Here is a 21889-nt window from a genome sequence, read left to right as displayed (position 1 = left end):
CCTGGCGTAGAAGTTCAAAACCATAACTTGTCTACCTTCTCTATATAAAATACTGAAGTTTTTATAATCACAGCAAGTAAAAATTAATTTTGCTTAAGCTGGAGAGAAGGCCCAGTGACTAAAAACAATTGCTCCCCTTACAGAGGACCCAGGTATGGTTTCCAGTATCCACATGACGTGGATCACAAATGCCCATAACTCCAGTTCCAGAGAAACCAATGAACTTGAGCTTTTGGCCTTCACAGAGCCTATAATCACTCAGGCACACAGACATATAAATCTTAAAAAAATAAAGTATAAATAAACGCAATTTACATAAAACAGTACAGATACAATTTGGTAGTAATCCATACAATACTGTATTTTTAGCAACTGCCTAAGAACTTGCCATTAGCTGGATACTGGTTTTCCTGGACAAAACAAACAAATGAAACAAACAAAAAGAAAACAAACAAACAAAAAAAAAAAAAAAAAAAACTAGTACAAGAGTACTAGTTAAGAAGAGCAATGTCCTTTCATGAATATGAGGGAATGGCTCACTTTATATCTTACTCTGGATGTATAAGCCAATGCATCAGTCTGTAATATGAGTACCAACTTTAGCAATTTGATTAATACTAATAAAGTCTTTGTTCTTGTTTTTTAATCTGAAGTTTAAGCAGGAATGTGTGTAGATGTGTAACAAGAATATGACAGATGCAGAATTTGAATTTGTCTGAGGTTTCTCTGGCTTCCAAAGACACAGTCGTTTCGGTTTTCTGAATTTGACTACAAAGCTTTCCTAAGGAAAAACTCCTGGATCTTGACAGTGCAATTTGTACACATATGTGCTGACAGTATGACTTGTACACATATGTGCTGACAGTATGATTTGTACACATATGTGCTGACAGTATGATCTGTACACATATGTGCTGACAGTATGATTTGTACACGTATGTGCTGACAGTATGATCTGTACACATATGTGCTGACAGTGCGATCTGTACACATATGTGCTGACAGTATGATCTGTACACATATGTGCTGACAGTATGATCTGTACACATATATGCTGACAGTATGATCTGTACACATATGTGCTGACAGTATGATCTGTACACATATGTGCTGACAGTATGATCTGTACACATATGTGCAGCTCATTTTCAGTGCTCACAGAGCGTGGAAAGAGTCAGTCTGTGGCCCTTCCTGCCATCCCACTTGTCAGTCCCACTCTAAGAAGATCCAAGCTTTGCTGTGGCTGTGACTGCATCTCCCTTCATAGTCAGGAAATCCTGCAGCAGTGACATTCATGCCCAAATACTAAAATGTTGAACACCATCATGAGAGCATGGGAAATGATCAGAAATTAAATTACCGAAAGAAATGAACTCAAAGCTGGTGTTGCTTTTGGAGATTATTTTGCAAGTTAATATACAGTTTCTATGCGTAATTGTAAAAGTCCATTTGTACTCCTTCCCTTCTGCTGTTACCTTGTCCTTCTGGAGTTTCACCAAAGGGGTTCACTTCCACCTGAGTGGCATCAATCTTCAGGAAGAGATGGTAAAGCTTTTTAATCTGATCTGCAGCCTGTGCAATCAAGTGAGATGAAATTACACCCAAGAAATACAACAAGGTTTATTTTGCTCCATTAACAAAATCTTAAATATAGCAAATTATGTCATTATTTTCAGTTAGGTTTTCTAAAGGGAAAAATTGAAAAACATAATTATTTTAATTTCCACTGCTATTCATTAGAAGAGACTGCTCAACTTTCCTCTAGACACTAAGAGAGACCATTATCAAGAAAACAAAATATTTTCTGTGCAGCCTAAAACTGCTATTAATCCTTTTGTGAATTATCATGTTCCTATTAGTCATGTTAGACTGCAGTATAAGCTACAATCACTAATACAAACAGGCTCCATTTAAGTAAAAAGGTAAACAGGCTTTTGAGGGTTTATAATGACAAGGATTTCCACGGAACAAAATGGTTATTATATTCATAAATCCAGGCCTATAATCTGCACAGATATTCCTGAGTGTCTGATGGAAACTTTGAGACAGAAAGATGAAGGTCTCAGAGTAGCCTCAGAACTGTGCAGCCTCCACTGAACACTGTGGGTCCTGGAGGCAAAGACCTCAGAGAGCAGTTATATGCAAGTTCCCTAAACTTACCCACTCCTCCATCTCAGCCAACACATACTCAATGCTCAGACCAGAACAACATGTAGTAGAGCTTGCGACTCCACATGTGGGAGTTATCAATCCTCCAGGAGAGTTCACACTTCCAAGTGTGTGAACTACAATTGCATACAGGGTGGAACTCATTCTTGGTCTTGTTTTACTTCCCTATTGCCACTGGATGGCCACCATGCCAGATCTGCAGTATGTGCCACCAGAGCCGGTGTGACCTGCCCCCCCTATTTTTGGAGCAGAGCACTTCAATCCTATAGACAAGTTTCAAAGTTGCTAAGGTAGCTGACTTGCAGCTCTGTCTGGTCAGGGGGTAGGGATGATGAGGAAATGGGAAACAGAATGGGAGAAGTGGGGAAGTCTCTACTCCTTCAGTCTTAACTCTCCTAGTCCTTACAATACCTATAAATGAAATCCCTAAATCTGAGTCCATACCTGGGTCAATAATAAAAGCCGGCCCAGGTCTGACTAAAGCATTTCTACTTTAAGGCTCTCATACTATCTGAATCTAAACTATTTCAGGTCTTTGTGTAGATTTTATTAAATCCTAGTTGAAATATGATGCATATAACTAAAGGAATGCATCCAAAGTGTAAGGTGTATGTATGTATGTAATGTATGTATGTATGTATGTATGTATGTATGTATGTATGTATGTATGTATGTATGCTTATGTACATTTTGAGGTCAGGTTCCAGGATATTTCTCAGACTGAACCTCAGCTTGCTATGTAGCCTTGATTGGCCTCAAGATTGTGACCTCTCTGCCTCACCCACCATGGGCAGCAGGACTGCCATCATTTGCCATTATACTAAACCAAGACAAAATCCTTATAACCATTAAATGTTTTATTAGTGGGTAACTCATATAAATACTGTAAGGCTCCTCAGCTGTCAGGTTTTCTTTATATTCTATTTCCCAACTACAGCATCCAGGTTTCCTGACACAGATACTGGCTTCTGATTCATCTGAGACAGGTCCTATGCACACATTAAGATGCACATTTCCCATCTTTACAGAACAACAAAAACCTCTCTCCTTATTAATAGAAACCTTGGCTGGTAGAATAAATAGGCCATTGCTTTAATTGTCAGATCATATTTATTCTGTGGCTATAGCACCATTCATTATGTTCATCATCTAAATAATGACCATATGGATTGTTTCTAATAGCTTCATTTACTTAAAATGTCATCTTTCTTGTCTCTGTAGATATGTAATACATGTGACTAAGCATTTATGGGGTAAATCCCCACAGCAGTGCAGAATGGATGGAAATATATTATTTATTGCTTACTGTATGTATGTACAATTATGTGCATATATTTACATGTCTGTGGCTGTATGCACATGTGTTTATACATGAATAAGGTACATGAATAGCATGTGGAGGCCTGGAGTATTATTCTTCTGAAATGTCCATTTGTTTGTTTTGTTTTTGTTTGGTTGGTTGATTTTTTTGTTGTTGTTGTTTTTGTTTTTTTGAGACAGGCTCTCTCACTGGCCTGGAGCCCACCAAGTGATTTTCTTGGCTGAGAAGTCAGCAAGATGTACAGAACCACACGTCTCCATCTCTCCAGCACTAGGATGACAGTGTGTGAAACAAGGCCAGCGCCCTTTCCCTATCACGGCTTCTCAAGACTCAACTCAGTGCCTCACGCTCTCCCCTCAGCCCTGAAAGTGTTTTAAGCACACATGATTAAAGAAAAGAAGCTACCCTGGACATCCACAAGCCAGTGCAGGAAGACTCCACTCGTATCGGTCCAGTATCTGCATCATGCTGGACACCGAGAGGGGCAGCAAGTACTGTAGTTTTAATGAAAATCTCATACAGTGAATGAGTTTGAGCATCATTCTAGCTCCTGAGACATTTGTATTTTCTTTTCCTTAGATTTTGTAAATGTTCCTGTTGAGATTTGGATTTTTTAATCATTAATTTAAGGGAAGTATTTTTATGCAAATAAAATTTGCTCTTTATCCCATAAAAACTGCAAACACGTTCATCTTTCAACCATGTCTGTGGTACTCCTGCTGCAGAGGAATCTAAGGACAATCCTACCACTCATGTTGCATGGTTTCTGCGTTTGCCAGAGTTTCAAAAGGTCAGCCTCATTTTGGAAGTACTTTAAAAGATCTCTAGCAATTTATTCTAGTTTAGTTTATTGTTTCTTGCTTTCAGAGTTGATACTTATAAAAGCCAACTAAACTATATTAAATTACAAGACCAGTCACCCACAAATTCTGTAATGTAGGGACCTGATGAAGCCACAAGTACATAGACAGTGACATGTTAAGGACCAGAGCCTATGTCCGATGTGAAATGCCAAAGCCTTCCTTTGGTCCATGAGCTGATGCTGCCAGAGTCTGAACAGACCATCTCCTGCAGCACCCTCTAATACAGAGGTGAGCAAACTCCTCCCCCCACCCCTGTAACATATAATCAACTCCCTGAACTTCTGGGTTGTTGGTACAGTTTTTGGCCTTGTTGCTGTCCTTCTGTCTGAGAGAGTATACCCACTCAATCCTGTCTTCCCACACATGTGTCTGAGTGTCTAAGACTAAGCTGTGCAGCTTGTGACAACTCAGTATCTTTGGGGGTTGGGGCTTTATTTTTAAGGTTGGATCCTGTTATGAATTATATATTCATAATCTCAGGGAAACCTAACTCGGTCTCTCAGGGAGCTGGAAATATATACATGTGACTCCATGTATGGCTTTTGATTTGTTACTTAGACAGGTACAATACAGCTGTGTGCATGCAAGTGAGAAGGCCCTACTTACCCATATCTGTACCTACTTAATAAATGATTTAATGAGTAATTTATCAATAAGAACAAGGTATGTAATAGAAATAACGTTAGATTCATAAGTAAGATCTAATACAACCATTTCAAAAAACTGTGGTAAAATGCAGAGAATACAGATTTTTACCAACACAGCTACTGGCAGATGTACATGTGCTCCTTCAGCTTCTAGGATCATCGCTTCATGATAGGATCAATGCCCTAAGATTGTTGAACATTTGCCTTTCTTACATGCCTTCTCTGATCATGGCACCCTCATGCCTTAAGGCAGGATTCTGAATTAAACATGTTATACACAGCTTCCATGAGCTCATGGGCCACCCATCCTTACTATGCAAACAAACTGGGTTCCCCTTAGTGAATTCCAAGCCCTGCACATCTCTCATTCATTCTCTCTGTCACTGTCTATCTCCCTGCCTGTTCCTCCTCCCTCCTCCTTCTTTCTGTCCTCCCTCCCCCACCCCACCCAGTTCGTGTATTATTTATCTTTACTAGTCCACAAATTCCAAAAGAACAATGGCTATCTTTCACTACTTTGGACACAGCCAAGTAAAGTAAATAACATGAACCAGTGCCTGCTCAATTAGCAAATAAAGAGTCAAACCCATGAAAATGTCAGCCACCAAAAAAACTGAAGATCCTGTCTCAAAAATTTTATTCCTTCTTTTCTTTCATTGATAACATAAAAAGATAAAAATATCCTGGTAACCCAGGCTCCTTACTAACTCCTATATAGCACACTCAGAAACAGTGTTTGTGGCATTGGGAAACATAATTATATTATTTAAGAATTATAAATAGCCCTTAGTTTTCTTGTACATATGGAGGTAGCAAGGGTATTTTAGAATATATTTAATATTATTATCATCTGTAGAGCTCTCTACTGTGTTTATAAGCTGAGCTTTCCAACTTATGCCTACTCTGGGTTTTACCTGCAGCCACATTGTGGCAGCTATTGTTGGCTCCTAGAAGCACTCAACGTGGACAGCCTTCATATGTGACTTACTTAAACTTGCACACGCCCAATGTATGTTATCCGCACATGATATCCATATGCTATTACTGTGAGTTGTGTCAGCAGAGGAGTGAGCAAAGCAGGATGTAATGGGGATTAGGGCTCTAAAAAGGGTGAGTACAGACAAATAGGAGAAAAGGACATGTGCAGGGACAAAGGATGTGCACAGGTGACCAAATATACCTGTTATCAAACATGGGCCCAAGTAACTGTAACACCATGACTTCAACAGAAGAGACTGGCTTCAGGGACCAACTTCTCCATATAAGAAGCCATTAAATACAGTCTTTAAAATGCCATATATGTTTAGCAGCCTCATTCTAATAACATGAAACTTATCAGTAGAGCACAGAGCCCAAGACTTGTCCAGCATTTTCCTCTGAAGAGACTCCCTCCTTAGCAGTCTGCCAGTCTCAGAGAGGACACTTAGTTTCAGGAAATGTCTGTTAAACGCTGTTTTATCTCTTCCTGGGACATAGTCCAGAGGTCCTGTTCACTACCTTGAGTCTATTACTTTCCAATAGTCTTTACTTTGATTTTCAAATGAATGGTTCCTTCTCTTCCACTCAACATTTCTGACATTCTGTTCCACTGTATCCTTCTTTGACTTGCCTACTGTCACCGTAACACTTCTGAAGACAATGAAAAATTCACTGTTTCATTGGGACAGGAATGTTCAACAAAGCTAAAGGGAAACACCACCTCTATTTGCAGGTCTTAAGCCCAAGAGTTGACCTAACCAGAGATAGAAAAGATTATAGGGCTAGTGAGATGACACAGAGGCAAAGATGATTACTGCCAAACCTGATGACTTTTGTTTAACTCCTAGAATCCAATGGTGGAAAGAGAAATGACTCAAGCAAGTTGTCCTCTGATCATGCTCACCATGGCACATATACACACACATACACACACACATACATACATACATACATACATACATACATACATACATACATACATACATACATACAAATGGAATACTAAAAAAAATTCTAAATGGCTACTACATTTGTCCAAATACTTACATCTTATTTTCTTGTCATTATTCCCCCAACTATAAACTGTGGTAACTATAAACTGTGGTAACTATAAACTGTGGTAACAGTTTATAGAGTACTGACATTGTAAGGTGTATAAAATGCCTGAGAGGAAACATGTCAGTTATAAGCAAACACTCTGCCATTCTACAGAACAGCCTTGAGGATGAATGAGATTGCTGTATCCTCGAGGATACTGAAGACAACCCTCTATGGGCACTGCCAGAGAACTTATGGTGCATGCATTGGGCAGCCCAGGCCAGTGATCACACAAACACCAAAGAAGCCTCTTGGAGTTGAGGAAGGCAGGAAGAAGCAGGAAGTTGTTCTGACTTAGCTGTGGGAAGGAGCTCGCCTGTTTCCACACATCATCAGGTGTCATGGATTGGAACAAAAGTAGAACCAGGATGCTCATGATAAATTCTGTCCCAACAAACCTTGGAGTACCATTTATTCATCCTCAAACTCAAAAGATATGACTACTAAATTAATATATTTTTGGGTGTTCTGAGTGGACAACCTTGCTTTCATGCCATCAATATTATTTCAAATGCCCACTGGCTGCAAAAGAATAGCAATTAATCATGTAATGTGCATTGTTAAGAAATACACTGATAATCTTGCTTGTTTGTGGGGCTTAGGAGTAAATCTAGGGTCTTGCATGTGCAAGGCAGCCACTCAAACATTAAGCTACAGCGCCAGCAGCACTGTGAATAACTGCTCCCATACAGCACTGACCTGTGTATGAACCTACAATATATCTCGCAGCTAGGAGTCCTCCCCATTATACAGGTGCTGGAAGTCAATTCTTAACATAATGAGTATATATGTGCCAAGCAGCACCAGAAGTACCGTAAGAAAAACTTAAAAGCCAATCAATTAAAGGGTCTGAGCAGAATACTTGCCTAGCATGCTCCTGGCCTGAGTTAGATCTCTAGGATCACCTCTACCAGGTGTTAGGATGCATACCTGTAATCTCAGGGCCCAGGAGGAAGTACCAAAAGGTTCAAAAGTTCAAAACCAGCCTGAGATATATGAGACCCTGTCTCAAAACGACAGTAACAACATTTCACCAAACAGAATAAAGTTTATGTACCTATATGCAGCAACATACAGACCTATATTATATATGTGTATATCTGTTTAGATACATATCATTGATGCACAGGACACACCTATATCATATTCTCACATACATATACAATCACAAACACACACACACACACACACACACACACATATATGTATACATATATACATATGCATTATAAACCTGCAGCACACATACATATAAATGCTCTCATGTATATATATGTATGCATAGACATTTCTCACATACAAATGTATACATGCACACACACATTATATGCACATAATCATATATACATTATAAAGCTATAAACACGCACTATCACATATGTATATATAACATGTATATGCATATATATATGCATACAACTCTATCTCATGCAGATACACATCTTTTTCATATATATGCATACATACATACAAATATATTTTCACCATATGCATACACGTGCACACACACACACACACACACACACACACACACACACACACACACCATCTCTATCAAATACATATACATATATCACCTCTTGCAACCCAAGAAAATAGTTTCTTAATCATAAACGATTTGGTGGAAGATTCAGACACAACCATCTTGTGTCAGTCACAAACATCAGTAGCAATTAAGCAAGTTCCTGCAATATTTTCTATAACAAGGCACACATGCTGTCTCCCAAAGGCTTATGTACCTGGTTTTTCAAAGAGCCGCGGAAGCCCAGATTTTCTGCCATGCGCTGGGCCTGGCTATCCTTTATCCCTTCAAAGATGTCAACCTGCTCCTAGTGAAAATATATGAAATGAACCAAATTCAGAAGTCCAGTGAGAAGATTTAAACCTGAAAGCAAGCATTTAAAGTATTTGCTGGCAAATAAGTAATTAAAGTGTGGCACCCTTCCACAGAGCTCGGAGCAGGGCTACTGCGGCTGCCCATAGGGCACATTTTAATTAGCAGGCCATCATGAAACAGCTCTTCCAAAAACTATATAATTCTTCAAGGTGGCATGCTGACAAGACGATCTAATGCCAGTTTTCACTTTTAATTACTACACAGATGGCATTGATGAATATTTAGTCAGTTAATTTTTGTGACATCTTTTGGAAGGCATCCAAAGAAAGGCTTTGCTGCCTAATATTGCTGTTAAGTTTGGAGTTGTCATACACAGGTTAAATATTATCTTAAGACTTGAATACTTTATTCATATGAAAAGTATTAATAATACTTTCACTCTGCAAAGTGCTGTTCTGTCAAAAACAATGAATGCTGTTCTTGTGCATTAGTTCATGAATTATGATAGCAAATGAGACTGTTTGAGATAAAGTTAATTTTGGAAATGGCTAGACGTTATGAGTAAGCCTGTGTATAAAGCTTCAATTAAACTTCCAAAGCAGTTAATCTATGTAAAAGTGATGAGAATATTTTTAGAACAATCATTGAAGTGTTAGTACAGTATATAGAAAATCAGATCCAGAAAATAGGATTCTTCCCCTACTTAAGGAAGGGGAAACAAAACAGTTTCTAAAGGAAATAATGTTTCTTGTAGAAAACTCTAAAGGGATTGGGTATTAAGAACCCGGATTAAAAACTAGGTTTACTGTTCCAACGGGTCTTTTCTTCTGTAGCTGAGAATGGTACCTAATTATGTCTTTATATCAATCCACTGAATCCTCATGATTCTGTAGGAGAAAAACTATTACAGTATTATTGTATTTTTTAAACTGAGGCTGAAGGCTTATGACAGACTTACTCCCTACTAGAATCTGACTACTCATTTCTCTGAAACAGATCTTAGTATGAAGCTTTCAAGGACTAAAACAACAGATCAGAATATGAACTTCTGAATGCCTGTCCTTCTCTGGACATTCTGAAGTTTAGTGTCGACTTGATGGGGCCTAGATCATAGAAGAGGTAAGTCTCTGGTATGTCTGAGAAGAAGTGACTAGGCTCAGGAAATTGAGGAGCAAAGCCTCACCTCACAGTGGGGGTAGCATCCCATGAGTTGGGGTCTCAGACTGGTCAAATAGGAGAATGTGAGTGGAGCACCAACAGCCACCTCCCTCTGCTTTCTGACGCTGAGTGCTGCCTCGGGCTCCTGCTGCCACTCCGTGCCTGCCATGATGAACTGCACACTTAAACCATGGGCCACAATGAACCATTCCTAAGTTACTGACAAGAGCTTGTCACAGCAAGCAAAGTCACACACAAGAAAGTCTTTAGACCATAACCACTGTTAAAGGCAGGAGTCAACCCATCAGAAATGGGGACAGAGCAGTATTCTCCTGTTGGCCAACTCTTGGGTCACGTGAGATAGAAAGAAATGTTGCAGAAAGAAAAATCAGGGAAGAGAAGGAAAATAGGGAGGGGAAAGGAAAGGAAAGGAAAGAAAAGCCTTCGAATACCAGACCCTTCAATTCTGTCTGACGAGATTCAAGATCTTTACCTCACATCTCAGCAACAGGTTCAGTGCTCCCTGCCCTCAGACTCCACAACAAATGTTGAGCAGTTACTACCCTAACAATCAGTCACATGAATAGCTAATCAAACATACCTTAAAGATGAGTTCTGGACTGGAAGCTGCCACTTCTTCGATATCAACACCCCCCTGGGGACTGCCCACTATCACAGGGCCATTATGGGACCGGTCCATCAGAATGGCCAGGTAAGTTTCTCTAGAAATATCCAGGGCTTCAGCAACCATCACCTATGATCACAAGAATGAAAAGTCCAGTTAACTTTGTGTCAAGCACATTTGAGCTTGGAAATTCACCACACACACACACACACACACACACACACACACACCCAACAGTGTCATTTCCTTCTAGGCTCCTGGTGTGCCATGGGTCAGTGTCCAAAGGTCTGGGGATTCTGTCAGATGCACAAGACATGCTGCCACCTCCTCAATTAATCCTATTAAAGTGCTCAAGTGATCAGTATATGGTTTGCCCCGGGAACCTTCCAACTCCTAACTCAGTTTCCCTTTCTGGTAAATGTCTGTGTCATTTGAGAAAACCTCCAGTGAAGCAGCTGTTCCACTGTGCACATTAACAGTACATATGGATTATTACACTGGTACAAAACCGGGTTTGGCTACCAAGTAGATGTTTTTATAGTATACTGATGTTGCTTATATTTATATATTTCTATGTCCTAGATAACTGCATTTTATTTTATTTTGTACTCTCTATAAATAAACACAATATTTGGTTGTTTAAAATAATTCAGCCACTGGACCTGATGGTGCAGGCCTGTAATTGGAGCTATTTAAGAGGCTGAGACAGGAGGACACCAAGATAAGGCCTGTCTGGGTTGCAGATTCAGTTTGAGGCTAACCTGGGCAGCTGAATGTGACAATGACTTAAAAGCAAAAGTGTTCTGATCCCCATTCCCTTGCCAGCCCTTATTTCTAATGCATAGTTGGTCTAATACATTAGTCTAGTGAGTTACTCAATGACTGAGTATCAGAAGCATTGCAGCTTTCTAATACTTAGGATAAGTGTCCTTCTCAAGCTGCAGTCAGTCTTCTGAAGCACTGACTGATGTGCTGTGCGTCCCATCACACTTCATCTGGTGAAGGCCAGCTGCCGTCTCCACCAGTTCTTGCTTGGCAAAAATAATGTCTCACTTCTTTAAACACAGAACAAAACAAAAATACAACAAAAGTAAAAACAAAACAAAAAAATTCCCCAGGAAAGTAATGAGTAGTTTATGCAAAGACTGAAAGTTGTTTTGTGTTCTCAAGCCATCTTTGTGACTCAAGATGCTGAAGTATTTTAAGGATTGTCATGAGAAATTTGATGGACTGCATAACACGCACCTCAAGGGAGGCTCGGGGAGATGAATGTCAAAAGACAGTCATGTTAGTTGTACAAACATTATCAACAGACACAGTGTTCTTGGTTCTTGTGAGATCCCCTAGTATTCAAAACATCTTAAGTTTCATCATTTGGTCTGACCAATATATCTCTTCTCCTCCCTTCCCTCATATCCTGTGACTCAAATTTTAAGTCTGAGATGAATAGCAATGTGTAAACTATTCTCAAATTAATGGTAGAGAGCTAAGATTATATGAAACCATCCGATTTTATATTTCCTGCAGAGCAGCAGCTGGTACGGATGACGGTGATCATGGATCTCGACCCCATTCCTCTCCAAGCAACATGTAACATCGTGGCAGAGTCAGACTAAATCTCTGACATATATCAATATGTGAGTATAAGCCTGTATATAAGCCTGCAAACCAGCTCTTGAGAATATGGAGTTGACACTTTTTGCTTACCTCCTCACTATATTCAAACAGAACTTCAAGTCAACAGAAAACAGGAAGAATCAGAAAAGTTAACAGGAGAAAAAGTTTTGTGGGAAATCTGAGACATGAGGAAACTATATGGTGCTGAGCTCCACCGTATAGGTCAGGCTGCTGCTGCAGGAACTGGTCACCCAGGAATGCCAACATGCACAGGCAAGGGGTTCTCTGCAGACATCTACCAAGCATCAGCAGGAAGTATTAGCATCAACGACGAACAAACATGTTGTACACGTAAAATTAAATGAATGTATAAAATTAACACTTCAATCACAGTAATAATTGCTACTGAAAAGAGAGAAGAAAACATTAGGTGGGAATCTAAAAGTATCTCAAACCTATATCTGAGCAGTACGTAACCGTAAGAGCAAGAATCACAGCGGAGCTAAGAGAAAAATTTTAATGGACACTGAGGTTTAACACAGCAAACACTGATTTTTTCCAAACCAATATAGCAGCTTAACACTATTTCTACTGCAAGCTCACTCAGCAAGAGAACTTTTTCTACCAACTAAGACAAGATTGTTTTAAGACGTGTATGATAAAGTGCAAGAACAGGATAGAGTCCACTGAAAAAGGGACGAGGTGAGGAAAGCAGCGTCCACAGCTGAAAGCACAGGAATCATTACAGCAGCTAAGTGGTGGTGGCAGACCTGCAGCATTAAGCTAATTTTAACCAAGGCAGGAAAGCAATACGATAAAGGGAGAACACATCTTTTTCAGGACTTACGCATACAAATGGACATCTACAGGTAAAAACAAACACCACAGGTCTAAATGTGTCACCTTAGTCAAAAGTAACTAAAAGCTGACGCATACAAAAGTAAAACCCATTACAAACTTAACAGAAAACCTTGTTCTTAGAATGTCCCAAGAGCCCAGTCCACACAAGAGCAGTGATATTTTGAATTTCATTGAAACTAAATATTTTTGTTTCACAAAAAGTTCTCCTCTAAGATGACCATGCAAATCACAGCCACAGAACCTGCTAACAGAGTACATATGCAATAAGCCTAGGCTGGCCCCATCAGCCTTTCTGCCATTGCTGAGGAGTATGCCCTGTGACTCCTAGTCCCTTAGTGGAAGGCAATGAGCATGGCCTCCCAGGAGACCCTACAAGTGGCAAACGAGCGGATGAGAAGGCATCTGGATCTGTAGCTTCAGGGGATATGATCTTTTAGATTAGGATGAAAGAGCACTACATATTTACAAAAATGGCTAAAACGTTAAGCGATGACTACCAAACGCTGACCGGGATATGGAAACCCCAGTCACTGTATGTCACCGATGGCAGTGCATAGCGGTACCATCAACCTGTCAAATATTTCAGTTTCTAAAACAAAACAAAAGAAAATCAACTGGTCAAACAACTACACATAATTTGCAATTTATCCCCCAAATAAAGAGTCTGCCTATACCAAAATCTGTTCATAAGTGGATAGAATGCTTCAATGTGTGACAGTGTAACTTAAAACAAATGGGATATTAATATGTGATGACTTAAGAAATTGTGGAATATGCATATTACAGAATATTATATAGCAATGAAAAGATATAATCTCCATAAATCACAAATAACAGCCTATTTCTAAAGGTTACACAGTGTACAGTTTAATTTCTACAACAGTCTAGAGCGGTTTATGTCCCTTAACATTCATGTGCTGTACCCTCATTTCCACTGAGATGCTATTAGGAGACAGGTCCTTGAGAGAAAAACAGATCTCCATGGTAAAGAGCTCAGGAGTGGGATCTGTGCCCTTTTAAATGAGAACTCAGAGCTCCTTCAGCCTTCCAACCATACAGAAGCACAATAGAAATGTGACCCTCTCCTCACCAAGCAGACTTTCTGTTCTCTAGATGGTGAGCCCACCCAGGTTGTGGACGTCTTTTACACCAGCCTTTATGGACACAGACACGACATTCGACATTTTCTGTTACCCAAGCATGTAGGTATATATTACTTTATTTAAATTAGAACACTCCTACAAAGTATGCTACTAACAACGTGAGGTATGGGCCAGGAAAAGCTGGAACATCACTAAACACAACAACAAAAGAAAAAAGGAATCTGCAGGAAACATCATTGCTGATATCAAAGAACTCGGCACCATATGCGGTGCCTGGGAGCATCTCAGTATCAATATCAATCTATGAAGGTTCTCAAACACAAGAGGAAGATAACTCAGTATGTTGTTTATCCTGGCTCTCATGAAAGTCCAGAAAGATACTGTGTGATAACTTCAATCCTGGAATTCAACCCAGCTCAAGGGATACATGCAGTGGGCACCACATATTCTGGAAAGGAGAAAGCAGGGCCCTACTGTTACTATATCTGGGGCCATAAAAGGATTCTCCAGATGCCTGTCTTGAAAATGAAAGGAACAGTCAGGTATGAGGCCCCCAGTCTTTCCTAAAGTCAGAATATTCTGAATCTTCCCTGTCACACTAAGAAACATTTAAAACAAATATCCATCACTACAGTGCTGATTAAGTATTAATTACCCTCAGTGACTGGAAGACTATGCTTCTAGCAAAAGAAAAGAAGAGGGGGAGAAGGAAGAAGAAGAGAAAGAGAAGGAGGAGGAGGAAGAGGAAGAGGAAGAATCAGGTGTTCTGACTTGGTGAAAGGTGTAATACTCCATCCAGTCACTTGCTCGGCACGCTTTGGAGGAGGATCATAAGTATAGACCATATTCTGCTGCATAGCAAATTTGGGGCTAGCTTGAGCTACAAGAGACCTTGTCTCAAAAATACAATCCCCAACAAAGCAAGCAGATTTATTAATACACATATGCTGTTACAGAACTGTGACAGAGCCTGGACATCAAAAGAGGAGAAACAGCACACAGCAATTCCTTCCAGGCTGGGAGTGCATCATTCTTACTTTCTGATTCTTATTCGATTGGAATTGTTACATGTTACTGAATTATGAATATATTTGGTAAATTAATCTGGTAGTTTTGGCGGTGTCTGTATTCTCAAGAACATGCCTGTCTCCAGCGTGTCAGGGACTTAGCTACAAGCCACTTTCCTGCAGAATTTTACTATATACTGTGAATCTGGTTTGAGTAGATACTTTTTTAAAATAAAAGTTGATGATTTATTATAAAAAGTTAAGATTGGCAGAATACAAAAAAATAATTCTTTTATCTTCACATATGTAATACAATTACCAGGGAAAGACAGGCTGAAGAGACGACTCAGCCATTAAAGGCTAGGCTTAAACCAAAAATAAAAGAGCAGATGCTTTTATATGCTTTTGAAAAGTTTCACAAATTCTAATCTACAGTCCCATGTGTCCATATGAAGTAACAACTCCCTATAAACACTGCTTATTGTGCTATCTACAGACACATTCTGAGTAAGTTATGCAGGTAGCAGCTCATCATCAGACTTAAAGGAAATAAAAGTAGAGTTCCAGTCTGAACAGGAACCAATCAACCCTGAGTCTGACAGTGCTGGCGCATCTCCCTGAGAGGCAAATGGACCAACACTGAGCTTTTGGATTTGCTCTTTAACATTTGAGATGACTTGGTATTTTACTAGATGAAGCTAATGACCTTGCAGAATCCTGAGGTTCTGCTACTACTGGAGCTATGTTATGATGATCCTGGGCACTGGCCATCTTAACAAGCTAGGCTCAGCACAGAGACTCAACAGGCCAATTAAACAAACAATAGTGAAAAGCGGAGGCTGTTCATTCACACTGGGAAGAGGAACACAGAGATTCAGTGACCCCCCCCCCCCTCCAGCCCCCACCAAGCCCATCTTTTGGATCTTGACATATGTTCAGAGCAAGAGGTGTGCCCTACCCTAAGTTCCACCCCACAGTTACCTGGCAACTATACACTTGACACTATAAAAGGGGCTGCTTGCCTCCTCCTCACTCTATTCCTCTCTCGTTCTCTTGCCCTCTTGCTCTCTTCTGTCTCCCTCTTTGTCCCTCCTCTCCCCATTTCTTTCCCCCCTCTCTCTCCACGTGCTCATGGCTGGCCTCTAATCTTCCTCCTACCCCCTCTTCCTCCTCTTCTTCTTCTCCCCCCCACCCCTACTACCCTATTAACTCCCTCCGTATGCCCTTAATAAACTCTATTGTATATTATACCATCATGTGGCTGGTCCCTCAAGAAAGAGAGATGCTTCAACATGGGCCCGCCAGAGGTACCCCGTTGCCCCTCACCTCACCATGCCTCGACAGAACAAACCCCACCCACTTTATCCTTTTATAAACACATCAGTGAGCAGCTATGTTATGAAGGCACTTCTTCAGGGGGCATTAGCAGGTTCTCCTTGAGACTGTATGAAACCTTCCTGGAGACCAGCTCCTCTCCAGCCCAGCAGCAGCTATGGCCTTTTCCTTTGCTCAGCATGACATTCCTGAGGAGATGCCAAGTTCTTAGGGTGCACTATCTCACTACCCTGAGAGGCACAAAGGATGTCTTTTTGGGATATCGTCTGTTTTCCAGTGTCCCTGTTTTAGCTAGGATTGAGTATGGCATGATTTAATGAGGACAAGCTGTCCAAGGCCATGTCAAGAACTTTCTAAAGTTCTATGAAAACTAGAAATAGAATGTACTACTCAATAACCCCCAAGTAGAGCATAATGACAGAGCCTACAAGTCTCTGATGCTATAGCAACAGAGCAGGGCCAAGAAGTGGGCCACAATTTACTGTCAGAATGCGCCTTTCCAGCCATACTGTCTTCACGGTTGCCACATGTGACACGCAGGGGCTCTGTTCATGAGTTCACAGTCTGCTACACAGATACTGCACTGTGCACACAAGTCTCAAGTCTCTGAACAGCCTTCATTTTGCATTGCAGTATGTACAACAGACAGATTCAATAGATTCACACATGAAGAGAAGAAGAAAAGGCTGATAACAGGCAGGAGGGAAAGGCAGGTCCTGAACTTGGCTCCTGCATTTCACATTTGCACAGCAGAGGAAGGCCATTTTTCTCCAAGCTTTACTTCCTCGTTATATGTCTATCTATGTGCTTGTGTATGCATGTACATGGGTACTCATGCCACACACACTTACTATTACTAGTCTTCACCAATAATACACTTGTAGCAGTAAGTAGCTTAAAAGTATAGCATGAGGTATTTTTAAGAAAAACCACTACAACGAACAGTTCTAACAGAAAGCACTATGGGTGGGACTACATGGAAAAAGCAAGAGGCTTACAGAGTTCAAGACCACCCTGCCAAGCTGTGTCAGCTTCAAGCATATACATATGCTCTGAATGAAAAACTGCTGCTCTGGTCATTCACCTAACTGGATTTTGGTGAATGGCCAATGTCCACAGAGTCCTTCTAGTCTTTCTTCCAAGACACAGCACTCCCTAAACAAACAAGTCTGCCTCTCTGTTCTTTTAAGTGCACAGAAAATGATGAAGAATATCCACATTACCTTGTTAACTTTTACACCTTCTTTTGGAGTTTGTTTCGTTGCTAGATTGTAACCAATCATCTGCTGAGCCAGCTGTCCCACCACTTTAGGGCTAAGAGGGACAAAGAGAGGGAATGACAAAGAAAAACCAATTAGGGCATTTGCAAAGCACTATGCAACAGGTTCACAGTATCAAGGGTGCCTTCCAGCACCCCACCTCCTCACACCCATGCTGCCCAGGATCCACCACTAGTCCACATCCCCCCATTACACACAAAATGCATATCTTTCCTTTTACATTCTGTATGTCTCATGCTTCACAAAGGTTCACTGGAAGCCAAATACAAATGAAGGAATAAATGAATGAGTAATGGTATACTGAATTCTGCTACCCCTCTCCCAAGCAAATGTGTAAAGAAACAATACTGATGCATAACCAACTTAGATAGAAACTGATAATGGATGATTTGGGAAATAGTAAATAATGAGAGGGGAAAAAAGAACCACAATCAATGAAAAGACTGTGATGGGAAGAAAGAATAGGCTTGGTGCCAGGCAGAATGTTGGAAAGATGTTCAGATAAAGGCAGGCATAAACTATCAGACCAGACACCACAAAGACACCACTGGTCATAGGAACCACAGAATATTTTTCACAGAAATGAGATGATGTGAATGTTATCTCAGTTGCAAGCAGTGTTATTTCCCACTTCTAGGATCAGAGATTGTCTGGAAAAAGGAAGTATAGTCTTCCTCAGTGCAGGATACAAAACACTCTTATGAGAGATAGAAGACTAGGGCAAGACCACAGCCCTGCCAGAGCCTCAGAGCCTCGCTTTCCTCTCTGTACCTCTCTGCACTGGCCCCAGCTCTAGAAGTCCTGCTCAAGAACCTCTTTAGGACAGGAACCTAAACCATTCAGACTTACTCTTTTGTTAAATGAACACCTCCTTTCAAACCACTGTCGAAGACACCTTTTCCTCTTCCTCCAGCTAAGATCTGGGCTTTTAAAACAATTTCTTTTGCATCTGAAAAAGAAAAATCCAGACAGTAGTTGTTTAAAATCCTTTCCTTTTTTTTTTTGTCTCTTCTGTAAAGGGGCAGGAATAAAAGGCAATAATAGTATAGGACTCCACATGACTTTACCAAAAGAGTTCCTAAATCAACTTTCAAAATAAAGACAATGAGAAACTTCAAAGTAATTAAATAGCTTCTTTACAGAGGACAGTCAAATACAACCCATCAGTGTAGGCACCTGACAGCCACACATAGGAAGAAGGCCAGGCTCATGTTCCCTTGTCTTCCGAGTGTGCTAGAATGTGCTAAGTAAAGCCAGGGAGGCAGTGTGACTTTCACTGTGTCCTGACACTCCCATGTAGCTGGGGACCTTTGTGAGCTTTGAGATGTCAGAGGGAGATGGGCCTGGGGACAGAAAGGGCTTACAGACAAGACACAAAGGCTGGCTTTAATAACTGTATTCCTGGAAACTAACAGTTTTCCGAGTAGCTGTTCTATATATTGACAGGGATGGCCAAGAAAGAAGGAAATGAATTAGAACTAAAAGCAAGCAATATTTTTTATAAAGTATTGGCAAAATGAAAAAAATCTCCTAGGGGAAAAAGAGGTTGGGAATATTTGTTTCTCAGCTCATGCAAAGAAAGAATAAATACTCTGCTTCTGACCTTTTGGACCAGAATTATAAACTCAAACCTGTCTATAGGCCTGGCAGGAAAGTGGAGTGAGAAGTCACCTAGTGATAAATGGGGCCTTTAGCAAGCAAACCTCCTTTTCCCTATTCCGGGGGGAAAGAGGGGAGATATTCCAAAGCAAATATGTTTAAAAAACAAAACAAATCAAAACAAAAGATAAACCAAACAGCACACATCTCAGGCCACAGCTGTCCTTGTGTTTGTACATCATCTTTATTTAAACTAGAAACTAAATCATCTTCCATTAGGCTGCCATGGTTTTTCTCTTTGCCTGTGTTCTTCGATGAGCTAGGTAGTGTGAACCACAGGCCTCTGGGACTCAGTTTACTATGTGAAACAATAGTCAAGATTGTTTTAAGGATTCGAGGGAAAAGAGCTGAGAAGGAGGTGGCTGAGTAGCTAAAGTGCCTACTCTGTATGCTTAATGACTTGGGTTCTGATACCCAGCATCCACATAGGCCAAGTAAGGGCAGCAGTACACGCTCCATATCCGTCTGCTGGGGAAGTGAAGACAGAAGTCCCTGGATGTAGCAGCTGGCCAGCCTCAAGTCCACTCACTCCGCTGCACTCCCAGACATGCACACTCTAAACTAACTGCCACATTTCATGCGGAGTTCTATCCGTAAGTGTTGGCAGCTTTAGTTAGGAGTCACTGTATTGCTGCTCACAGCCAATCAGCAAAGACTGAAGGCCAAAGATCCACAAAGGTTTTACTACGGGGAGCTCCAAGACTGCACACTCTGAAGGCATGGGGTCAGACAGTGGTCAGTCAGCCATGCTTAGGCTGCCGCTGCAAGGCTCATTTGCTGCTTTCCCTGCTGGACTCCTGTCTCTCACATGAACCTATCCTCCCAGAGACAAGGCTCAGCCAAAGCACAGCTCCACCTTAGAACACAGCCCTGTGCTGAAAAAGAAACCTGGACTAAAATGCCAACTCTAGGGCTAGGTTCGGAAGGAAAAAGAGGTATCTGGTCGTGAGGAAATCTAATCTCCTCACACGGGGATGCTGTTAAAAGATAACGACCTGGGTTTCGGCACCAATGTTAAAAAAAGGATGAAAAGAGTGGTGAGGGGGGCGGCACACACATGGAGGTTCAGTGAGGGGGATGCTTATGTTGGGAATCCCTTCCCCCTGAGGGACCAGTCACACGATGGATGGTATAGTACAGAATAGAGTTTATTCAGGTCATGGGAGAGTTAGAGAGAAGAGAAGAGAAGAAAAGAGAAGAGAAGAGAAGAGAAGAGAAGAGAAGAGAAGAGAAGAGAAGAGAGAAAAGAGGTATAGAGGAGTAGAGGCAGGCGGAGGGAGGGGGGAAGGGAAGGGTAAAAGGAAGGGTAAGGGGGAAGCAAGAGAGAGAGAGCAAGAGTGTAAGAGAACAAGAGAAGAGAGGAGGGGCAAGCAGCCCTGTTTATAGTGTCAGGTAACTGGGGCAGAGCATACCTGGCTATTGCCAGGTAACTGAGGGGTGGGGTTTACAGACTCACAACAAGGGTTACATGTGCCTTGGTAGGAGAGCAAGCCTGCATTTCTCCATCAGTACTGTAAGACAAACTCTTGTAGAGCTACACAAGAGGAAATAAGATGGCTGTCTGAGAAGAGGTTACTTTACAGAGGCACACTGAGCTATGGCAGCATGAAGACATAACTTGACACAGAACCTGACATACTGCTCTCATCGGTGGTATATCCATGAGACAAAGTATGCTGGTAATCACAGAATGATTATTTCCGATGGGCGCCAAAACTTGAGAAACATGTTTCCTGTTTGTCTTCTGAAGACATCAAGTAGAGATGTCCTTTCTGCTGTCTGTTCAAAGGGTTAATTACAGTCACCTCACATTCTTTTAGAGCCTCAGGACACCCCATTGTCATCATCTTCAATGCCTATGTTGCTCAGGAGAGAAGGGCTTCCCTCTCTGCTTTTCAACAGCACAACTGGAATGCCAGGCAACACCTCTAACTGGCTGCTGATAAGTGGCACCCCAAAGGCTGATTAAACCAGTTCTAGTCATCAACCACCAAGACCTAGAAATGGCAGTAGCCTTGATGAAATTTATCAACTGACCTGTCACTATCTGCCCTCATGTCAGAGGGATACATGTCACCCTGGTGGTAAGCCCTGCAACCATTTTGGTGACTGAAGCCACATATCAGGACACTAATACCTGGCTTGTTTTGTTTTGGAGTGTCACAAACATAACCCAGGGATTGACCCATCCCAGCCCATGCTAAAGGTATGCCCTGCTACTGAACCATACTCATAGCCCCCAAACCCACGTCAGTGCAAATGGAAAAATGGGAAAGGGGTCTGTTGAGTCTGCCATCTCCCACAGCTAGTACAGCAGTCAGAAATATGGTC

The 21889-nt window shown here is 41.1% G+C and overlaps 1 protein-coding gene across 1 annotated transcript in view; it reads right to left on the bottom strand.

The window, feature by feature from the left end:
* Positions 1-21889, bottom strand: part of SUCLG2 (succinate-CoA ligase GDP-forming subunit beta) — a 261168-nt gene that overhangs the window by 108701 nt on the left and 130578 nt on the right. Inside the window, exons 3-7 of the mRNA XM_080914238.1 lie at positions 18749-18848; positions 17843-17933; positions 10673-10825; positions 8816-8905; positions 1476-1572 (exon numbers count right to left, since the gene is read on the bottom strand). Of these exons, the coding sequence (XP_080770364.1) occupies positions 1476-1572; positions 8816-8905; positions 10673-10825; positions 17843-17933; positions 18749-18848 (531 nt within the window). The remainder of the gene's footprint in view (positions 1-1475; positions 1573-8815; positions 8906-10672; positions 10826-17842; positions 17934-18748; positions 18849-21889) is intronic.

Source organism: Micromys minutus (genome assembly GCF_963924665.1).
Source record: "Micromys minutus genome assembly, chromosome: 3".
Lineage (NCBI taxonomy): Eukaryota > Metazoa > Chordata > Mammalia > Rodentia > Muridae > Micromys > Micromys minutus.
Note: the sequence above shows the minus strand (reverse complement) of the source record. Positions and strands in the feature narration are given on the sequence as shown.